The following is a 16527-nucleotide window of genomic DNA, read 5'->3' as shown; positions in this document are numbered from 1 at the left end:
TTCATATAAGCAGTCTCTGTCGTTTGTCCGTGTATATTAAGCAATGTTTTCTATTGTTCGGTATGCCGAAGCGCAAGATTGTTAAACATTACTCGCGTCTCTCAAATGGGAAACCTCCACGACTAATCGGGTAACTTGCCCGACTTGCATCGGCTCGGCTCCCCGCATACCGCACCTTATCACCTGACGACCGGCCCCACCTGACGACCGCTTTTTCCCATATAAAATAACCCAAGATCACTAACTTTAAAGAGCTACAGTTCAACGAAAATAAGAGATATTAGATTTATATTTTATATTTAGATATAGAATATATTATATCTTTTTAATATAGTAAAAATATAATCTTTATACTAATTCTTATATAGTTTTATTCAAGTTAAATATAGGCGTTTTTAGAAAAGAATTAAAAGATTAACTTAATAATAATATATTAATAAATTTAATATTAATAAATAGATAATGGTATTATACGCTTAAATTAAAATAATATATTATATTATTTTAAAAAATATCGAAAAAAGTATAAAATTACAATAAAATATAGCAAATACATAAAATTAATTAAAAAATTAATTATATAATATAGATTTAGGGATATAATAAGTATTTAAATTATAATTAAAGTATTTTAAATATAAATATTATAATTATAATTAAAAAGTATATTATATCTTCTTTATTAGTTATAAATAGTTAAAAAAGAATGAACTATTTTAGAGAGGATTTAATTAAAAAAAGTTAATAATTTAATGGAGCTAAAAATTATATAAAAATATTAAAAATTAAAATTAAAAGTTCTAAATATAGGCCCTACAAATATATTTTAAATTAATTATTATTTATCTTAAAATCTTAAAAATACAATATAAAATACAACTTAGTAATATCTAAATAAAACTATAGTTACTCAGTAATTTCTACTTTTTTATATAAATCAATATAATAAAAATAAATATAATCCTTTACGCTATTTAAATTTTAAAAATATATTTATTATAGACTAGTAATTAAAACTTTTAAAATAAAGATAGTTTTTAAAAAGAAAACTAAACAAATATTATTAAATTGATAAATTTTTAAATATTTTTTATAATAATATATAAAATAAATATCTATATTTTAAAGCTAATACTTTATTTTTTTATTATTAATTTTATATTACAATAGAATTCAGATTTTTAATATAATTATTAAAATTTAAATTATTTCAAAAACATGGCCTTTTAATAGAAGATTAGAATAAATAAAATTATTTTTATAGTACTTTTTATTAATTACTTTTATAATAGTATCTTCTTTATATATATATCTACTAATCCTTTAGTATTATAATATAAAGACTGTTATCTTTAATTATTTAAAAACTTAGCTTTTATATATATATTTATAACGCGATTTTGATATATATTTTATAATAATCTTATAGAACTAGCCTTACAAATTATCTATTTAAAATATCTTTTCAATATCTCTTATTTTCGTTGAACTGTAGCTCTTTAAAGTTAGTGATCTTGGGTTATTTTGTATGGGAAAAAGCGGTCGTCAGGTGGGGCCGGTCGTCAGGTGATAACGTGCGGTATACCGCCCGTCGGCACACCAGCCCCAACAGTCCAATGACGTAAATTTTCAGGTGCTCAAATCGCCCCTTGGCCCAGCCATTGTAGAACATTCACTATCATATTCTACAATCACACCTTTTTCGAACTTACCAAATCATAGTTCAACTAATCCAAGGGGCTTTTGGCTTGTTTGAGTCTTTCACGGAAGTGTGGTCTGGGACTGTTACCCGACAAAAGATATGTTCACCAATGCAAGATTTTTGGCATCTCTCTGAGATGTGGGGTGCTTGGCACAGATACAACCTATTCAGGCTATACGATGTGCCAATCTTCAAAACTCTGCAATGATGAGGGCAATTCGGTAGGCTGTGGTTACAACTTCCCAACTTGGCGGAGAGGCAATGGGATACTGAGGAGGTACTTCAGTCTTGAGCCAGTCAGAGGACGGTCTGCCGTTCCCAGTGTGGATTTCATCACTCCACTGCTTCCCCATGGGTCCATACCATGCTTCGTGACGAGTGCAGGGTGCGTTCCCCGGGATTTCGGAACCCCAAAATTGACGGCAGAACTCCGCAAAGAGTGCCTGTGCCCGGATTTTGTCGGATAGAGCCTCGCTCGTCAATGCCGGGTTTACACTAAGATCTTGACTTGGGTCCGACTCACGTGCCGGTTATAAAAACCTGCCGGGCCCGGGTCATCTGTGCATTTCTCGTGGGTTATAGTTGCTTTATCATTGCTCCCTTGAGGTCTCGCAAGATGGCGGCATCATCTTTGCTCAGGTCGACGATCCTTTGGATCTTAGCAGTGCAAGTGCTGTGCAAGACTGTTAATAGATCGTCCCTTGTGTCCTACCCAAACAGGCCTCGGGTTTTCATTCTTTCGGACATTTCCAACGAACCTGATGATCAAGAATCCTTGACGCGCTATCTCCTCTACGCGAACCAATTTCAGACCGAGGGTCTCGTCGCTTCAACATCCACTTGGCTTCGAGATGAAGTTCACCCAGAGGATATGCTGCAAGTGATAAACGCCTACGGCAATGTCACGGCAAACCTCAACCAGCATGCCCCTCCTAATGCGCAATATCCCTCTGGAGACTATTTCCGGAGTATTCTGCGTAGCGGCGCTAAGGTGGGTTACTTCCACGTCATTCCCAATCCTCACATTCAACTAAAACTAACTTATCATAGACCTACGGCATGAAGGCAGTAGGCAGCAACGTCACCCTCAGCGACGGCGAAAAGCTTCTCCTCGAGCGTATCCAGGCGGCCGATCAGCCTCTCTGGGTTCTCGCCTGGGGCGGTACCAACGTCCTCGCTCAAGTGTTATACAAGATTCACCAGCACTTTTCGCCCGAAAAAGCTGCTACTCTGCGCTCTCGGCTCCGTGTGTATGCCATCTCCGATCAGGATGACACCGGTGCCTGGATCCGTCGCAATTATCCCGACATTTTCTATATCTCCTCCACCCACGGATGGAACCAATACGGCCTTGCTACCTGGATCGCTATCTCCGGCGAGACCTACTACGGCGTCGACGAGGGTGGTCCCAACGGAAGCACCGTCACTCATCAGTGGCTCCGCGACAACATCCAGATCGGCCCGTATGGCAGCGTCGCGTATCCCGACTTCAAGTATATCATGGAAGGCGATACCCCGACCTTCCTGTATCTCATCCAGAACGGTCTTGGCGACCCCGAGAACCCCGGCTACGGATCTTGGGGCGGGCGATACACCAAGGTTGATCCCTCAACGGCTCTAAACTACAACCATTACAGCGATGCGGCGGATCGCGTAGTCGGTCTCAACAACCGGACGTTCAAATCGAACTTCGCGAGTATCTGGAGATGGCGTGATGCCTACCAGAGTGACTTTGCCGCTCGCATGCAGTGGTCTCTACCCGCGAATCTCAGCAAGGCGAACCATCACCCCGTTGTTTCGGTTAATGGAAGTACAGAGTTGAGTCCACTTAAGGTGACCGCTATGGCGGGTTCCAGTATCAGCTTTGATACATCTGGTACTTATGATCCTGATGGCGATGAGTTGTCGTACACCTGGTTCCAGTACCAAGAGCCTGGATCGGATGATTGGAACGTGGCTGGCCAGGTTCCCGCGCTGAACTTGACTACTTCGGAAAACGGTCATCAGGTGCGAATGAGCATTCCTTCTTCAAGCGACAGCTGTAATGGAAAGGGGGATAACCCATCGGGCTGCTGGTTGTTGCATTTGATTTTGGAGGTCACGGATAACGGAGCTCATCCACTGACAACCTATCGGCGGGTGTTGATCCAGACTACCAACCAGACGGCTTCTTCATGAAATGTTTGTATATTAGATACATGAGGCAATGGCCATGATTGACCACTAAAAATGTACCAAATGAGCATGATGGAGATTATGTTGCAATGCTTAGACAGCAGGTAGCGGGGGTACCTTAGCTGATCCTCCATGACTGGAGATAAACTTCTACTCTTGATTGTACCCAACAGTTGAAAAAGTCTTATAGATGAAACGTTGGGTCTTTTTTTGAGTTGGTTATGATGCTCATGGGTACTCTGTTTTGCTATCATGCTAATGCACAGAAAACACTAGTCACAACCAATTCTAGGACAGTCTTTATACATCATCATGATTATTCATTTTGTTAGACGACTGGACATCCCCATAATTAGATCCTCTTGCTAAACATTTGAAGACGCCTTTCTACTTCCTTGCTTGATGTGATAACTCCAGGTAGCTACTTTGAAAGAAAAAAGCATGCCGGGGAGATTAAATTGCTAGTATGTTTCTCTTACTACCAGGATCATAAGATGTATCTTGAATGCTTGCATATCTAGACTATCTATCTTGCTCAGACAGTCAATTTACCTGAAGAGGGAATATTTTTTTCTGTTAAAGTTATTAATAGATTGGGCTAAAACAGAGGTCACGGGGGTCCATGTTTTGTGTCCATATTGTGCCGTCATCGTTCACTGATCAACAACCTGAACCAGACTTGCCAGATAACCTTCTATCTCTACGTCAACGCACCCTTCTCCTATCCAGTCTCTTCTACAGCCACCACCCTGACCTTACTTGTTAAAAAAAAAAGAAAAAAAAAAAAAAAAAAAAAAAAAGCCTCATGCCTCGTTTCCGCAATACCCACCAGTGCCCGCACTGCACTACTGTCAACAGAATTCCTGTAAGCCCCACCATCACCGATGCCCCAGAACATAGAAAACACAAAAGATTCTAATCTAGTTATAGCCCGAAGAAATTCCGGAAGGGTGGACTGACGATCCTCGACGACTCAAGTACTCTTTTTGGTCTCGTTCTAAGCAGCTTTATCTGGCCCGAACTCACGGACTGCAAAATATCACGCCCATTTTGGTAAACGCACCCATGTCCGGGAAAGTATGCTATATCATCACGTCCGGTGGTCGCTACTATTACGGGGATATTTTGAAATGCGTTATCAGTGAGATTATCAGACCACGTACCCTACCACATATTGTGCGTGTTCTTGCTACTCGAGGGGAAATGGGGTTGAGACGCCGGAAATTGGAATTGGTGGTGTCGCTCCGTGGGAATAGCGCTTCTTCTTCTCCGGGCTTTTTTTATCTAGGCATAACGGATAATTTTATCTAGGTCTCGAGGTTGACACTAGAAGTAATAGTAGTATGGGAGCTAGGGACTTTACAGGCCCCGCTAATCGGCGCAGGATACAGCTTTAGTTGCAAGGAAAATTGGGACTAATAGCTATCCTGCTATAGAAGTTATCGGACCAAGTTTGATCTTCATAAGTTGACTGTGCAAGGTTACTGTTGATGGTTACTTGAGATTATTACAGAGCACCCACTGGTTGAGGTCACAATTCCATATTGCTCGAGAGGCCTATTCAATACATCTATTTTAAGCCCGGCATAATGAGGTATTTTCTGCGGCTGTCTTGCCGATCTGATATGATAATCTGTAACGACTAACGGCCAATTTTCTTCGTCAGGAATATCCCCCGGAGCAATCCCCTCTTCTCCATCTATTTCCTCGGCTTGTCCTGCAGGTTAATATCGACACCGCCGATCTCTCCACATCGCTTGCCAATGACACGGGCTATCCTGATCTAATCTACTCCGTACGCCTTCTATGATTCGGAGTTTCGCCGACAGCCAAGAAGATCGTCATCGCTGAGAAAGCTTTCCGTTTATCAATCTTTCAGACCCTGTAATTCCCGTTGTCGTCGTCATACGCACCCTTTTGCATGTCGATCAGGCAATGCACAGAGGTACTTCCTGCGCTAGCTTGTGATCATGGATCCATCGTATATAAGCAGTGCATTTCCACATCTTAACGGTAGCATATCCGCCCATCCTTCTTGAATCCCGTACTCAATTCCATCCTCTACCAGCACATCCTCTCCTCGCTCCGCCAAAATGGTCCTTCTCCGTTCCATATACGTCGTCATGGCCCTGCTCGGTGTCTGCGCAACCGCAGCCCCTACCGGCGACGTCGCTGCCCTCAACAAACGTTGCATCCCCGACGACCCTACATCCTGCAGCCCTGAGGACTTCAAGCGCGCTTTCCCCGAAAAACGCTGCATCCCCGATGACCCGAGCTCCTGTAGCCCTGGGGACTTTGGCAAGCGTGATGTCCCTGTGAAGCGCTGCGTCCCTGATGACCCGACTTCGTGCAGCGCCGAAGACTTCAAGCGTGAGGTCCTCAGCAAGCGCTGTGTTGTTGATGACCCGACCCCTTGTCAAGATGATTCCGCTTAGGGTATCTAACTTCGGTTGTTTCAAAGTGAAGGGCTTTCAAGGGAAATGATAGGAAAATGTTCTTCGATTGTGCCTGGGGATGTTCAGGATGTTTTACGGGGTTTTCAATGGTTAGAGACATATCTCGGTGCAGTCAACGAAAAAGGGAATGGAATACAAGTACAGCAAATAATAGGATTACTTTGATCGTAATTGTAGTAAGACACCTTTTTCGATCGAAGTAAAAATGATATATTCAAGAGTGACAATGTGAGGAAATTCAAGGATAATTAGTTAGTCTGTAGCGAAACGAACCAGTTTCGGTTTTTGTCCAGAGATAAGTCGTTGTCATTACTACTACTACTACTACTACTACTACTACTACTACTACTACTACTACTACTACTACTACTACTACTACTACTACTACTACCTCCATTTAGCACACATATCCTCAGTATCATCATCTGACCAAACGATACAACTCCGCATGTCCTGACGTTCCCCGAATGACACCATCAATGCAAGAAGAAGCATCCACTGTTGGAACCGGTAAGGCGAACTGACAAATGCTGTAAGTGGGTACTATGGTTGTCTAATTGACTACAGAGATATTATACTGGAATCCAAACATAAAAAGCAAATATCCAGAATGTTATTTCGTAAATATACTGGGCTTTTTCATCAAGATCGGTGAGTCAGACTGATGATAAGTCATAGCCTAAAAAATTCAGGTTTCCTTTTGATGCCGTGGAAAATGCAAAGTTTTGAACTACTGGTCTTCCATGCATCATTCCAATGCATAAGATCAATCCAGGTCATCAATTTGATATAAGCTGATTGAAAACGCATTCACGATACTAGTTTAACAAACCAATAAGAAATAATTTTGTGAGCCAGCTGTACGAGGGGTGTTGGGATGGTCCACTTCTCCGTATGAGGACGCCAGCACAATCAAACTTCCAACAAGAGCTGAACTAAATTACCCCAGAACAAACGAGACCGACTATTTGATCCTCAGTTGAAGTTACTTGCTCTCCGTCAGGCCCAAGGACAGGCGCGTAGTAATGGCAGCGACATAGACGGCACACAAGGTGCAAGGCCCAGGGAACTTTCTTGTTCTGTCCTGAAATTTGCAATTTGCTAGACGCACCGCAGTGACAGGGAGGGTTGTTTGGGTCATTGCCTCTAGTATCATTGAAGCCCTGAAAGTATCTGCAACGTGTACATTTGAGAAACGGGCGGCGAGCGTTGCCGTTTGGGTTTGAGTCCTTCGTTCGGAATTCTTCGGTTGGTGCACCGCATAGTTTGCAGCCTGGTCTGCCAGCTGGGCCCGGGGCAAGGGATGAGGAAACCATTTTGTTTGTGGATTGGGATGAGGTACAAAACACAATAGTAAACCTGGTGTTTTGATCGTGAGATATTTGCTCGTTTTAGATAGTAAGACGTTGGAGAGGAGACTTTCAGGCAAAAAAGTGGAATGTCAATTGGATGTCTACTTCTTGAGGTCCGTGATGACTTAATTCTAGTGTCAAATCCATTGGATATCACGAAATCCGCGGGTTTGAGCGGAAAAGAGAATTAAAGTACATCTCGTCATTATCGGTAATATTCCTTCATGAAGACACCGACTCAACCTTATCTAGGAAGGGTTGATTGTACGCAAGGCTATTCGAGTCAGTTGAATGTACCTGAGATGCCTAGAGCACGAGTCATCCTTGATTCCATCTGCTGTCCAAGCACAAGATCTAAGTAATGCTCCCCTCACGGATCGCGTCAAGTAAGCACTAGAAGGGCACCATCAGCATGGCGGAGCGAAATGACATGTCATCCCGTCAGGGATCACAGCCACCATGGACGGTAACATCATTCGCTGGTTAAGGTCAACTGCAGGAAGATTTATGGCCCCTTCTTGTCGCGCACTGACGTCTTAACTATTCAAACCGGGGAAGCATTCGTCCATACCCAAGGAGGCGAGTCCAATGACCACGTTGTTATTCGTTTGGCAAAACATCGTTCTCTTTCCCATTTTACTCCATTATTGAGCTTTCTAACTCAGGTCCCTATTTCACCATGTCAGACTCTGTCCCCGTTATTCTCTGCGGTAGGAGCGAGCAGATCGGTGCTACCGTCGTTGAAGCCGTCAAACCTGAATTAGAAGGTAAAGGAATAGGCCATATTTCAATCAGATCCCGATGCCCATGCACCAATTTCTAAATCCTTTTTCAGTTATTCATTTCATCATGACCACCGATACGGGAGTGGACGAGATTCCCGCCCTCCTGCGCGGTGAAAAGAACGTCCCGGCCAACAGCGCGCTGGGAAGCAAGAATTACGACTGGGGCGTCGAGGCCATTATATTTGGCGCTGCATACAGTGATCAGGCAGTACAGCTGCTTCGAGACGCTTCCCAGGGGCTGAAGCCCGTTCCCTGGCTGCGAGTCGACACCTCCAAACCCGCACTGCCACTGGGTCCGGAATACGGCAAGGCGCTGGTGGCTCGTATCAAGGAGGCTGTGAAGGAGCTACAGGCCAAAGGCCAGATGAATGAGGACGCTGTCGTCTACTATTAGTTTTGTTGTTCAGCACCGGGGAGATTATAGGAGTGATTATCAGCATTACTTTTGCCGTTTGACAGCCATCCTACTCGGTTAGATCAGGCGCAAAGACGAATCAATACTTTCGAATTTCTATTCATGCCACTGGTTTGGTAGCACCATCCAGTCGGAATAGAATGTCCATCGACTTTAATCGCTTTTGCCATTCAAATATCATTCTCCGGCTTTGCCCGGGTATTGCGCAAAGTCGCAATTACCAGCTTGCTTGGCAAAGCCCTTACGCCGACTTTCTCCGAACATTGGCTCTCTCTCTCTGTATAGTATAACTCCAAGATCACCAATCCTACGGCGAAAGTCGGATTTAAAACCTTTATCTAGATAGAGCCCGGTAGAAATCTTGAACATTGCGCAGCGCTTTGGTACCGTCCGGATTAACATTTGATCATCGGGTCTGTATATCTAACCTATTGTATATAGCATCTTACCTTTTTGGCCTCTTGAACTCTTATCGCATGCATGGCTTGTTTATCCAACCTTATCATGGATCTGGCACCCGCTTTCCATCTAAGCCGGAAATAGAACCGATCTTCGTCAGGAGGAACCAAGCCACTAAGAATTCCCGATGCCGAAATTAGGATCCATCTGTGATCCACTTGTATAAGCGAAAATTCCATAAATCCAGAAAACTCTCAGGAACAAGCCATCGGATTTGACGGATGTTGAAAACTTATTCAATACCAAAGATAATTCAAGCAATGGATGGAAGGCTTCCAAATCTTTAATTTGGTGTTCAATGCAAAAGACACCCAGCGCAGGAACAATAGTCTCCATCTCAGTGCCTCTGCCAACAACAACAACCCCTTGGTGGATCTCCCAGAAAGTAGCGCCATGCAATCCCCAATCAGCATCCCAACCATTGTTTATACTTCTTCTAAATTTTAGACAGTAAATAGAACGGCCCTTAACCTAGACAGGAACGATCGATCTCCTAACGAGGCTCAAAATATCACACCCTGTCAAATGTCATCTCCTGAACGTGATTGACACTCGCGACTGATTCCCTCCATCCAGACCTCAAGCTATGATAATCATCTAGCTGCCATTCTTTTGAACTTTACATCTAGTCATTCGTTCATTTTACTATAGCTATATTGTCGCTCTTTACGCCTCGCCTCGCTTTTCTAATATCATCACCGTCCGTACGTCACACCATTACCACTCACCTGTCGCTTTCAGAACTCCAATTAAACTAACCCAATCCCAGTTCCCTCGTCACTCTTTTTTATCTAAGAACAAACAAACTAGAAAATACCATCCAACCACCAACTCAACACCAAAATGCGCTTCACCACCCTCTCAACCGCCGCAATGGCTCTCATGACCTGCGCGTCCGCGGCCCCAATCGCCGCGCGCAGCTCTTCCATCCTCCTTGACTGGACGAAAGAGTCGGCCATCAAGACCGTCAACTCCCTAATGGGCCAACTTCCCATGAAGGCCGATGTGTGGAAGGTCGATGACGACGCCGGGGTCGTCGGCGTAAATTTTGATCTGGCTATGCAGGATCTGGCGAAGACGGGGCTTGTTACGCTGGAGAATCATCAGAATGCGAAGATTCATATGGAAGTTACTATTGAGGGGTTGGATTAGGGGACTGGTTCTTGGGGTGGGATTTGTGTGGATCCTTTTCTTTGGGTCTTATCTGTGAGGCTTTTGTTTGTTGGTTGGTTTGGGGGAATCTGAGTGTTTATTCATATTTATTGGAATGATCTGATATTACCGAATTCTGTTATATGAGTGTAGCATGGCTGATTTAGCATTTTCCCTCTGCTGAAAACGCGTCTACTGGTCAGATTTAGGTGGAGGAGACCATGGTCCGTTACATGGAGGTCATGTATGCCAGACTCCGTGCGATCTTAACACAGTTTATTAAGTCTTTGCCAATGCTAATTTTTCCTGATACCAGTATACTCCGTAAGACTTGTTTATATTTCTGTCCTGTGATGGGGTTAATAATGTCCATTACTAATCTTGGGGTTAATTTGGAGAAGCATCCAGAAGCAGATATGACACCACATCCAGGAGACCCACTGAGTTGGGGAAATGTCCGAAACAGGAAACATGACGTCCATGCAACACCCCATATAAAGCACATATCTCCCCACCAACCCCTCCAAATCACTCACCAACATGTCCACCAACGGAATAACCATCATCTTCTCCCCCTACCACGTCGGTCTCCGCGACCATCGCGTCGGCAATGGGCCGCACCGACTCCGCTCCATCGGCCTCATCCAAGAGCTCGAAAAGCTGGGCATAAACATCACCATCACCGAAATCGACCGAGTCGATACCTTCGAAGGCGAGATCGGTCGCAGCTTTGAGATCCTCCGCCGCACCTCCAAAGCCGTCACGGATGCCGTGAACAACAACACGTTCCCGCTCATCTTATCGGGGAACTGCATGGCCAGCGCGGCCGTCGCATGCGGTCTACAAATCCGCGATCTGGCATTCATCTACTTCGACGCCCACGACGATCTCGATTCCCCCAATGTCAACGAGAACGGGTACTTCGACGCCATGGGCCTCTCCATGCTACGCGGGGAGAGCTGGCACACGCTCATGAACACCGTCCCTGGGTTCGAGCCTTTCGATTACTCTCGTTTCCTGTACTGCGGGCTACGCGACCAATCTGAGGTTCAGCGACAGCGGGTTGTCGATGCGGGGATGGTTTCGATTTGGGGCGATGCGGCGAAGAAGGTGGACTTTCGGCGCGAGTTGGAGGCGGAGTTGCAGAGACGCTCGTATAGTCCTGCTCTTGTGCATCTTGATCTGGACGTCTTGGATGAGTCGTACGGCAAGGTGAATGATTATCCTTCGCCCGGTGGATTGACGGAATCGGATTTGGTCGAATGCATGGGTTTGGTGCCGAAGAAGTCGACGCCAAAGTCGCTGACCGTCTGCTCATTTGATCCGGATGCCGGGGATGGAGATAAGATTGCTAAGATAGGGACCCGGGCCATTATGTCGTTTGTGCAGTCTTTGTTGGATACTGGGGTTTTGTCTAGGAAGTAGAGAATTGCCCAAGCAAAAATAAAACAGGGATCTGCAGAGTGATAGACCCTTTTTGAGATAAACGGGCCCAATCACTGTCGCCGGAAGAGGCAGTTATCGCGTACTCGTAGCAATTTACCTCTCATTGGTCGATAGGCAGCCGCGCGCCCCACGGGCACTGAGTGGATGCCTGAGGTGGCAGCCTGAGAAGCATGACGGAAGGTTACACTTTCACCAAAATCTTATATTCTCTTCTATTATTGGATCGGCCCAAGATCCGTTTGAATTATGCACCGCCTTCCATTCAATGCCTTCCAAATGATCAAGTGATCGTCAGATTCTCCTCCCATTTCTCACTGGACACCAACATCACCTCAAGACCGCCTTCATGCCACTCGCCATCCATCTAGATAACCCACTGCCGTTATACTCAGGCAATGAAGTCATCCATGGCCGGGTGGTCTTCGAGTGCCCCAATCTGATTGAAATTCAAGACGTCCGGGTGACCTTTTCCGGGCGCTCCAAGGCCACGGTGAAGAAAGTCAAAGGCTCCGCTGCCCCTTCCGCAAATTATCGCAGCAAATGTGTTCTGTTTGAAAAAGAGCGAATTCTCATGAGCCGAAACGGCGGCCCTGTCTCACCAGACACATATGAATGGCCATTTCAGTTCATGGTCCCGGCGCACGCTGAGTCGGGCGGCAAGTGGCCTGAGAAACTCCCCTTCCGGAGCGATGTCAATCATCCGCTGCCGCCCTCCTTTGCGGCGGAAGTGGGCGATACTCTGCGCCAGTTAGAATGTGCGATCGAGTATCGGATCCGGGCCCAAGTGCTGAAACCCCAAAAGAGCTTTTTGGGGAAGAGGACGCCGTTGTTCGATGATATTGTTCGGCTGAATTTTCTCCCGCTGGCAGCGCAGGTGGAGAAGGAGCGCGATTCGCCGTCGTTGTATCGACAGAGCCGAGAGCAACTGTTCACCGTTCGGAGCTTACGCTTGCTTCCTGAAAATCGAGGCCGGAATTTGGGCATCCAGGAGAAATTTCACTCGTGGTTGTCGCCTGCGCGACTACCTCGCTTTGACTTCCAGGTCTCTCTGACCTACTCCGCCCAGGTGATTCAGTCGACGCCATTGCCGTGTGTGTTGGAAATCGTTCCGTTCATGGAAAACGCTTCGGTTTCTACTGCCCCGGATATTGTGCTGCAGTCGGTGTCGATGTTCGTTGTCAGTCGCACGTCGGCGCGGGCCTCGCCGTCCCTGATGGGTGCTATATCCGGTGAAGTCGACGAGCGCATCGAGATTCTGTCGAGATCGTCAGTCGGAGCACCAGTATCGGGCCGGATCGACTTGAATCAAATGTTTGGACCTCTCGTGTTCCAGAAATCGGACGTGTCGTTTAGCACGTTCAACGTATCCAGGCAGTACACGCTTTCGGCGTCGTTTGTGTTTGAATGTGCCGGCAAATCTCTGGAGTTCAACCTTGCCGACTTAGCCATAAATATAATGGCCGATGTCCAAGAAATCGGTGGAGTGGATAAGAAGGTCGAGGCCGAGTTCGCGAGGCAAGAATTGGGAGTCACGGAGACCTCATTTTCAACGCCGCCACATAATGAGGACAGCCCTCCGGCCTATACATCTGTATCTCCTTTGTCGACGACAACGTTTGAGAAAGGTGATAGGTGAACTTACGTGCCTTTCTGTCGCATCCTGCTTGTGAGCCATGATAGAATCTGTATCGTCTGTTTTCATTAATACCGGGTATTATCCCATGCATTTTTGCTCTCATTTTTTGAACTTCCTCGCAGTAAATTTTCTCCAAAGGTCCATCGGCTATGCATTGGTAACTTAGTCACAATGAACCCTCTAAGCGATATCTTGGCAGGACTATAAACGCCCGCGATGTAACCCAAGAACTCGGGGTAGACTTGTCACTTTCTTCAATGCGGGTGCTAGCCGGGTTTCCCTCCGTGGCGCTCTCGAATGCAGAGGCTAAATTGAGCACTGTCCTAACGCAACCCGAATGAGCAAATGTGAAGAATTAGCCGTCTCAGGGGCGTGTCTTCAGGAGGCTATTTGAAACATTTCAGGCTATGTTCGAGTTCTTATGAGCTCGAGTCCTGACTCTGACGGGTCCACAATTAGGCAAAGATGGTGTCGTCCAAACAATGGCTCAACACTCGTGGGTTCTTGGCTTTTACGGGGTAATGGCGTGATGAACAGCTTATTGATAGCGAATTCCTACGATCTCCGCACCTGTCTTAGGCTGTGGCAATCATTCATCCTTCATGAACCCCTTCAGCCTGTCTACCAATGGGGTTGTCCCGTACATCGGCAAAAATGGATGATCGACTGATCAGCCTAAACTAACAAGAGCCGACGTTCCAGGCCCTTTCTTCAGGCTCTCCAAACATCCGGGGCCCCGCACATAGCATCCCAGCTAAGCCTTCAATATGCCGAGATGGAGGTATACAAAAGGCTCCTGCGATCCTTCATGGGAAAAAAAGAAACAGTCTATCAACACAGATTCACACTACCTTAACATACTTGCAATCCAACACAACACAGCTACTCCCTAGCCATGGTCTCCTTCTCCGCCTTGTTTTTGGCGCTCTCTGCTGCCGTCGGAGTTCTCTCCGCACCTGTTGAGCAAGCAGAGTACGCCAACGATTCCTTCAACGAGACTCTGCACGAGCTCGTCGAACGCTCCACCCCCAGCAGCACCGGCTGGAGCAACGGCTACTACTACTCCTTCTGGACCGACGGCGGCGGCGACGTCACCTACACCAACGGCGCCGGAGGCTCCTACACCGTGCAATGGTCCAACGTCGGCAACTTTGTCGGCGGAAAGGGTTGGAATCCAGGAAGTACCAGGCAAGCATCCACCTTATACTCAACAGTTCCCTCCTCACTCTACCAATCTCCCTCCCTCCCTATCTATCCACCCAGCTAACCTTCCCCAGAACAATCAACTACGGCGGCAGCTTCAACCCCAGCGGAAACGGCTACCTCGCCATCTACGGCTGGACCCAGAACCCGCTCATCGAGTACTACATCGTCGAGTCCTACGGCAACTACAACCCCGGCAGCGGCGGCACCTACAAGGGCACGGTGACCTCTGACGGCGGCACGTATGACATCTACACGTCGGTGCGGTACAACGCGCCATCGATCGAGGGCACCAAGACCTTTACGCAGTTTTGGTCAGTCAGGCAGTCGAAGCGCGTCGGGGGGAGTGTGACCACCGCGAACCATTTCGCCGCTTGGTCCCGGTTAGGCATGAGCTTGGGGAACCATAATTATCAGATCGTCGCGACGGAGGGCTATCAGAGTAGTGGGAGTTCGTCGATTACTGTCTACTAAGGGATGACGAGACGGATGTATGTTCTGGGGGCCTGGAATGTGGCTGGCTGGGCTCTTGCAGGATATGCAGAGACGGAGGGAGTGGGTTATGTTAGTTAGGTCATTGTGAAGATGATGCTGTCTTACTATATGTCGTTGCTCTGAATTCACTTTGGTTTATCGAATTCTGGCCCTCTTCTACGCAGAGATACTATCTATTTCTCGGCAGATGGTGTATTGGTGACCAGTGTATGCTAACGTAATCCACAAGCGAAACCGCGGATCCTCAATCAAGATTCCACCCTCTTTATTCAACGCGTCATATCTTCAACACCAAATGCAATATGCCTCCTTCTAAAGAATCGCGTATTCAGATGGCTATTTCAGCTTATCAGAAGGGTCAAATTAAATCGATATTACGCGCTGCACAGATTTTTGCGATCCCTGAAAATACTCTACGCGATTGATTCCGCGGTGCAAAACCACGATCAGAAAAACGCGCCAATGGCCATAAACTTTCTCAACTCAAAGAAGAAACTCTTCTTAAGCGATTATTAGATGCAGATACACGAGGATTTCTGATTCGGCCCGAATTCCTACGTGAAATGACAGAGATATTACTTCATTCACGTCTTCAAAATCCCACAGCAATGATTGGAGTTAATTGGTCATATAATTTTACTAAATGTCATTCTCAACTACGTACACGATACAGCAGACGGATTACATATCAACACACAAAACAAGAAAATCCGAAGATTATAATATCATGATTTCAAACTGTTCATGAGACTATCCAAGAACACAGCATACATGAAAACGATATCTGGAATTTCGATGAAACTGACTTTGCAATAAGGCTCTGTTCAACTGCTAAAATTATTACTGCAATAAAACGTAGTGAGCGGCCACGCAGGATTATTCAAAATAATCGTGAATGAATCACAATCATTGAAACCGTCAGTTCAAAAAGCATACATATATCATCAATCATTATACTCAAAGTAGGCAATCAACAAGCCGCATGATTTCAAGAACCTAAGCTTGCTAAAGACTGATGGATTGCAACTAATCAAAATGACTGGATTACCGATGAAATAGATCTTCTTTGACTAAAGAATGTCTTTGAACCCTTTTCTAAACATTATATGACTGATGCAAAGCGCTTGCTTATTCTGAATGGCCATAGTAATCATTTGACTGCTGAATTCGATGATTTTTACATAAAACATGCAATAATATATCTTTATATGCCTGCCCACGCTTCACATCTTTTTCAACCGCTTGATGTGA

General features: G+C 45.6%; 7 protein-coding genes across 7 annotated transcripts; all 7 read left to right on the top strand.

Moving 5' to 3' along the window:
* Positions 1 to 2318: 2318 nt before the first annotated feature.
* On the top strand, positions 2319 to 3880 carry LDX57_011484 (uncharacterized protein; the record flags this gene model as incomplete). The annotated part of the gene is made up of 2 exons (XM_046093227.1): positions 2319 to 2693; positions 2753 to 3880. The coding sequence occupies 2 exons, from the start codon at positions 2319 to 2321 to the stop codon at positions 3878 to 3880; spliced, it is 1503 nt and encodes a 500-aa protein (XP_045949205.1).
* A 2090-nt stretch (positions 3881 to 5970) lies between these two features.
* LDX57_011483 (uncharacterized protein) lies at positions 5971 to 6312 on the top strand (the record flags this gene model as incomplete). Its single annotated transcript, XM_046093226.1, has 1 exon — positions 5971 to 6312. The coding sequence occupies one exon, from the start codon at positions 5971 to 5973 to the stop codon at positions 6310 to 6312; it is 342 nt and encodes a 113-aa protein (XP_045949204.1).
* Positions 6313 to 8364: 2052 nt separating this feature from the next.
* Positions 8365 to 8864, top strand: LDX57_011482 (uncharacterized protein; the record flags this gene model as incomplete). Its single annotated transcript, XM_046093225.1, has 2 exons — positions 8365 to 8452; positions 8521 to 8864. 2 exons carry the CDS (start codon positions 8365 to 8367, stop codon positions 8862 to 8864), a joined length of 432 nt encoding a protein of 143 aa, XP_045949203.1.
* Positions 8865 to 10187: 1323 nt separating this feature from the next.
* Positions 10188 to 10496, top strand: LDX57_011481 (uncharacterized protein; the record flags this gene model as incomplete). The annotated part of the gene is made up of 1 exon (XM_046093224.1): positions 10188 to 10496. One exon carries the CDS (start codon positions 10188 to 10190, stop codon positions 10494 to 10496), a length of 309 nt encoding a protein of 102 aa, XP_045949202.1.
* A 540-nt stretch (positions 10497 to 11036) lies between these two features.
* On the top strand, positions 11037 to 11921 carry LDX57_011480 (arginase family protein; the record flags this gene model as incomplete). Its single annotated transcript, XM_046093223.1, has 1 exon — positions 11037 to 11921. The coding sequence occupies one exon, from the start codon at positions 11037 to 11039 to the stop codon at positions 11919 to 11921; it is 885 nt and encodes a 294-aa protein (XP_045949201.1).
* A 366-nt stretch (positions 11922 to 12287) lies between these two features.
* On the top strand, positions 12288 to 13678 carry LDX57_011479 (uncharacterized protein). Its single transcript, XM_046093222.1, has one exon. The coding sequence runs from the start codon at positions 12289 to 12291 to the stop codon at positions 13576 to 13578; it is 1290 nt and encodes a 429-aa protein (XP_045949200.1). The 5' UTR covers position 12288; the 3' UTR covers positions 13579 to 13678.
* A 795-nt stretch (positions 13679 to 14473) lies between these two features.
* Positions 14474 to 15440, top strand: LDX57_011478 (glycoside hydrolase family 11 protein; the record flags this gene model as incomplete). The annotated part of the gene is made up of 2 exons (XM_046093221.1): positions 14474 to 14766; positions 14856 to 15440. 2 exons carry the CDS (start codon positions 14474 to 14476, stop codon positions 15253 to 15255), a joined length of 693 nt encoding a protein of 230 aa, XP_045949199.1. The 3' UTR covers positions 15256 to 15440.
* Between the last annotated feature and the right edge of the window lie 1087 nt (positions 15441 to 16527).

Source organism: Aspergillus melleus, assembly GCF_016097325.1.
Source record: "Aspergillus melleus strain CBS 546.65 chromosome Unknown contig7, whole genome shotgun sequence".
In the NCBI taxonomy this organism is placed as follows: Eukaryota; Fungi; Ascomycota; class Eurotiomycetes; order Eurotiales; family Aspergillaceae; genus Aspergillus; species Aspergillus melleus.
Note: the sequence above shows the minus strand (reverse complement) of the source record. Positions and strands in the feature narration are given on the sequence as shown.

Excerpts from the sequence above, each read along its gene's own strand:
- LDX57_011479 (XM_046093222.1), top strand. The coding sequence starts at position 12,289 with ATGCCACTCGCCATCCATCTAGATAACCCACTGCCGTTATACTCAGGC.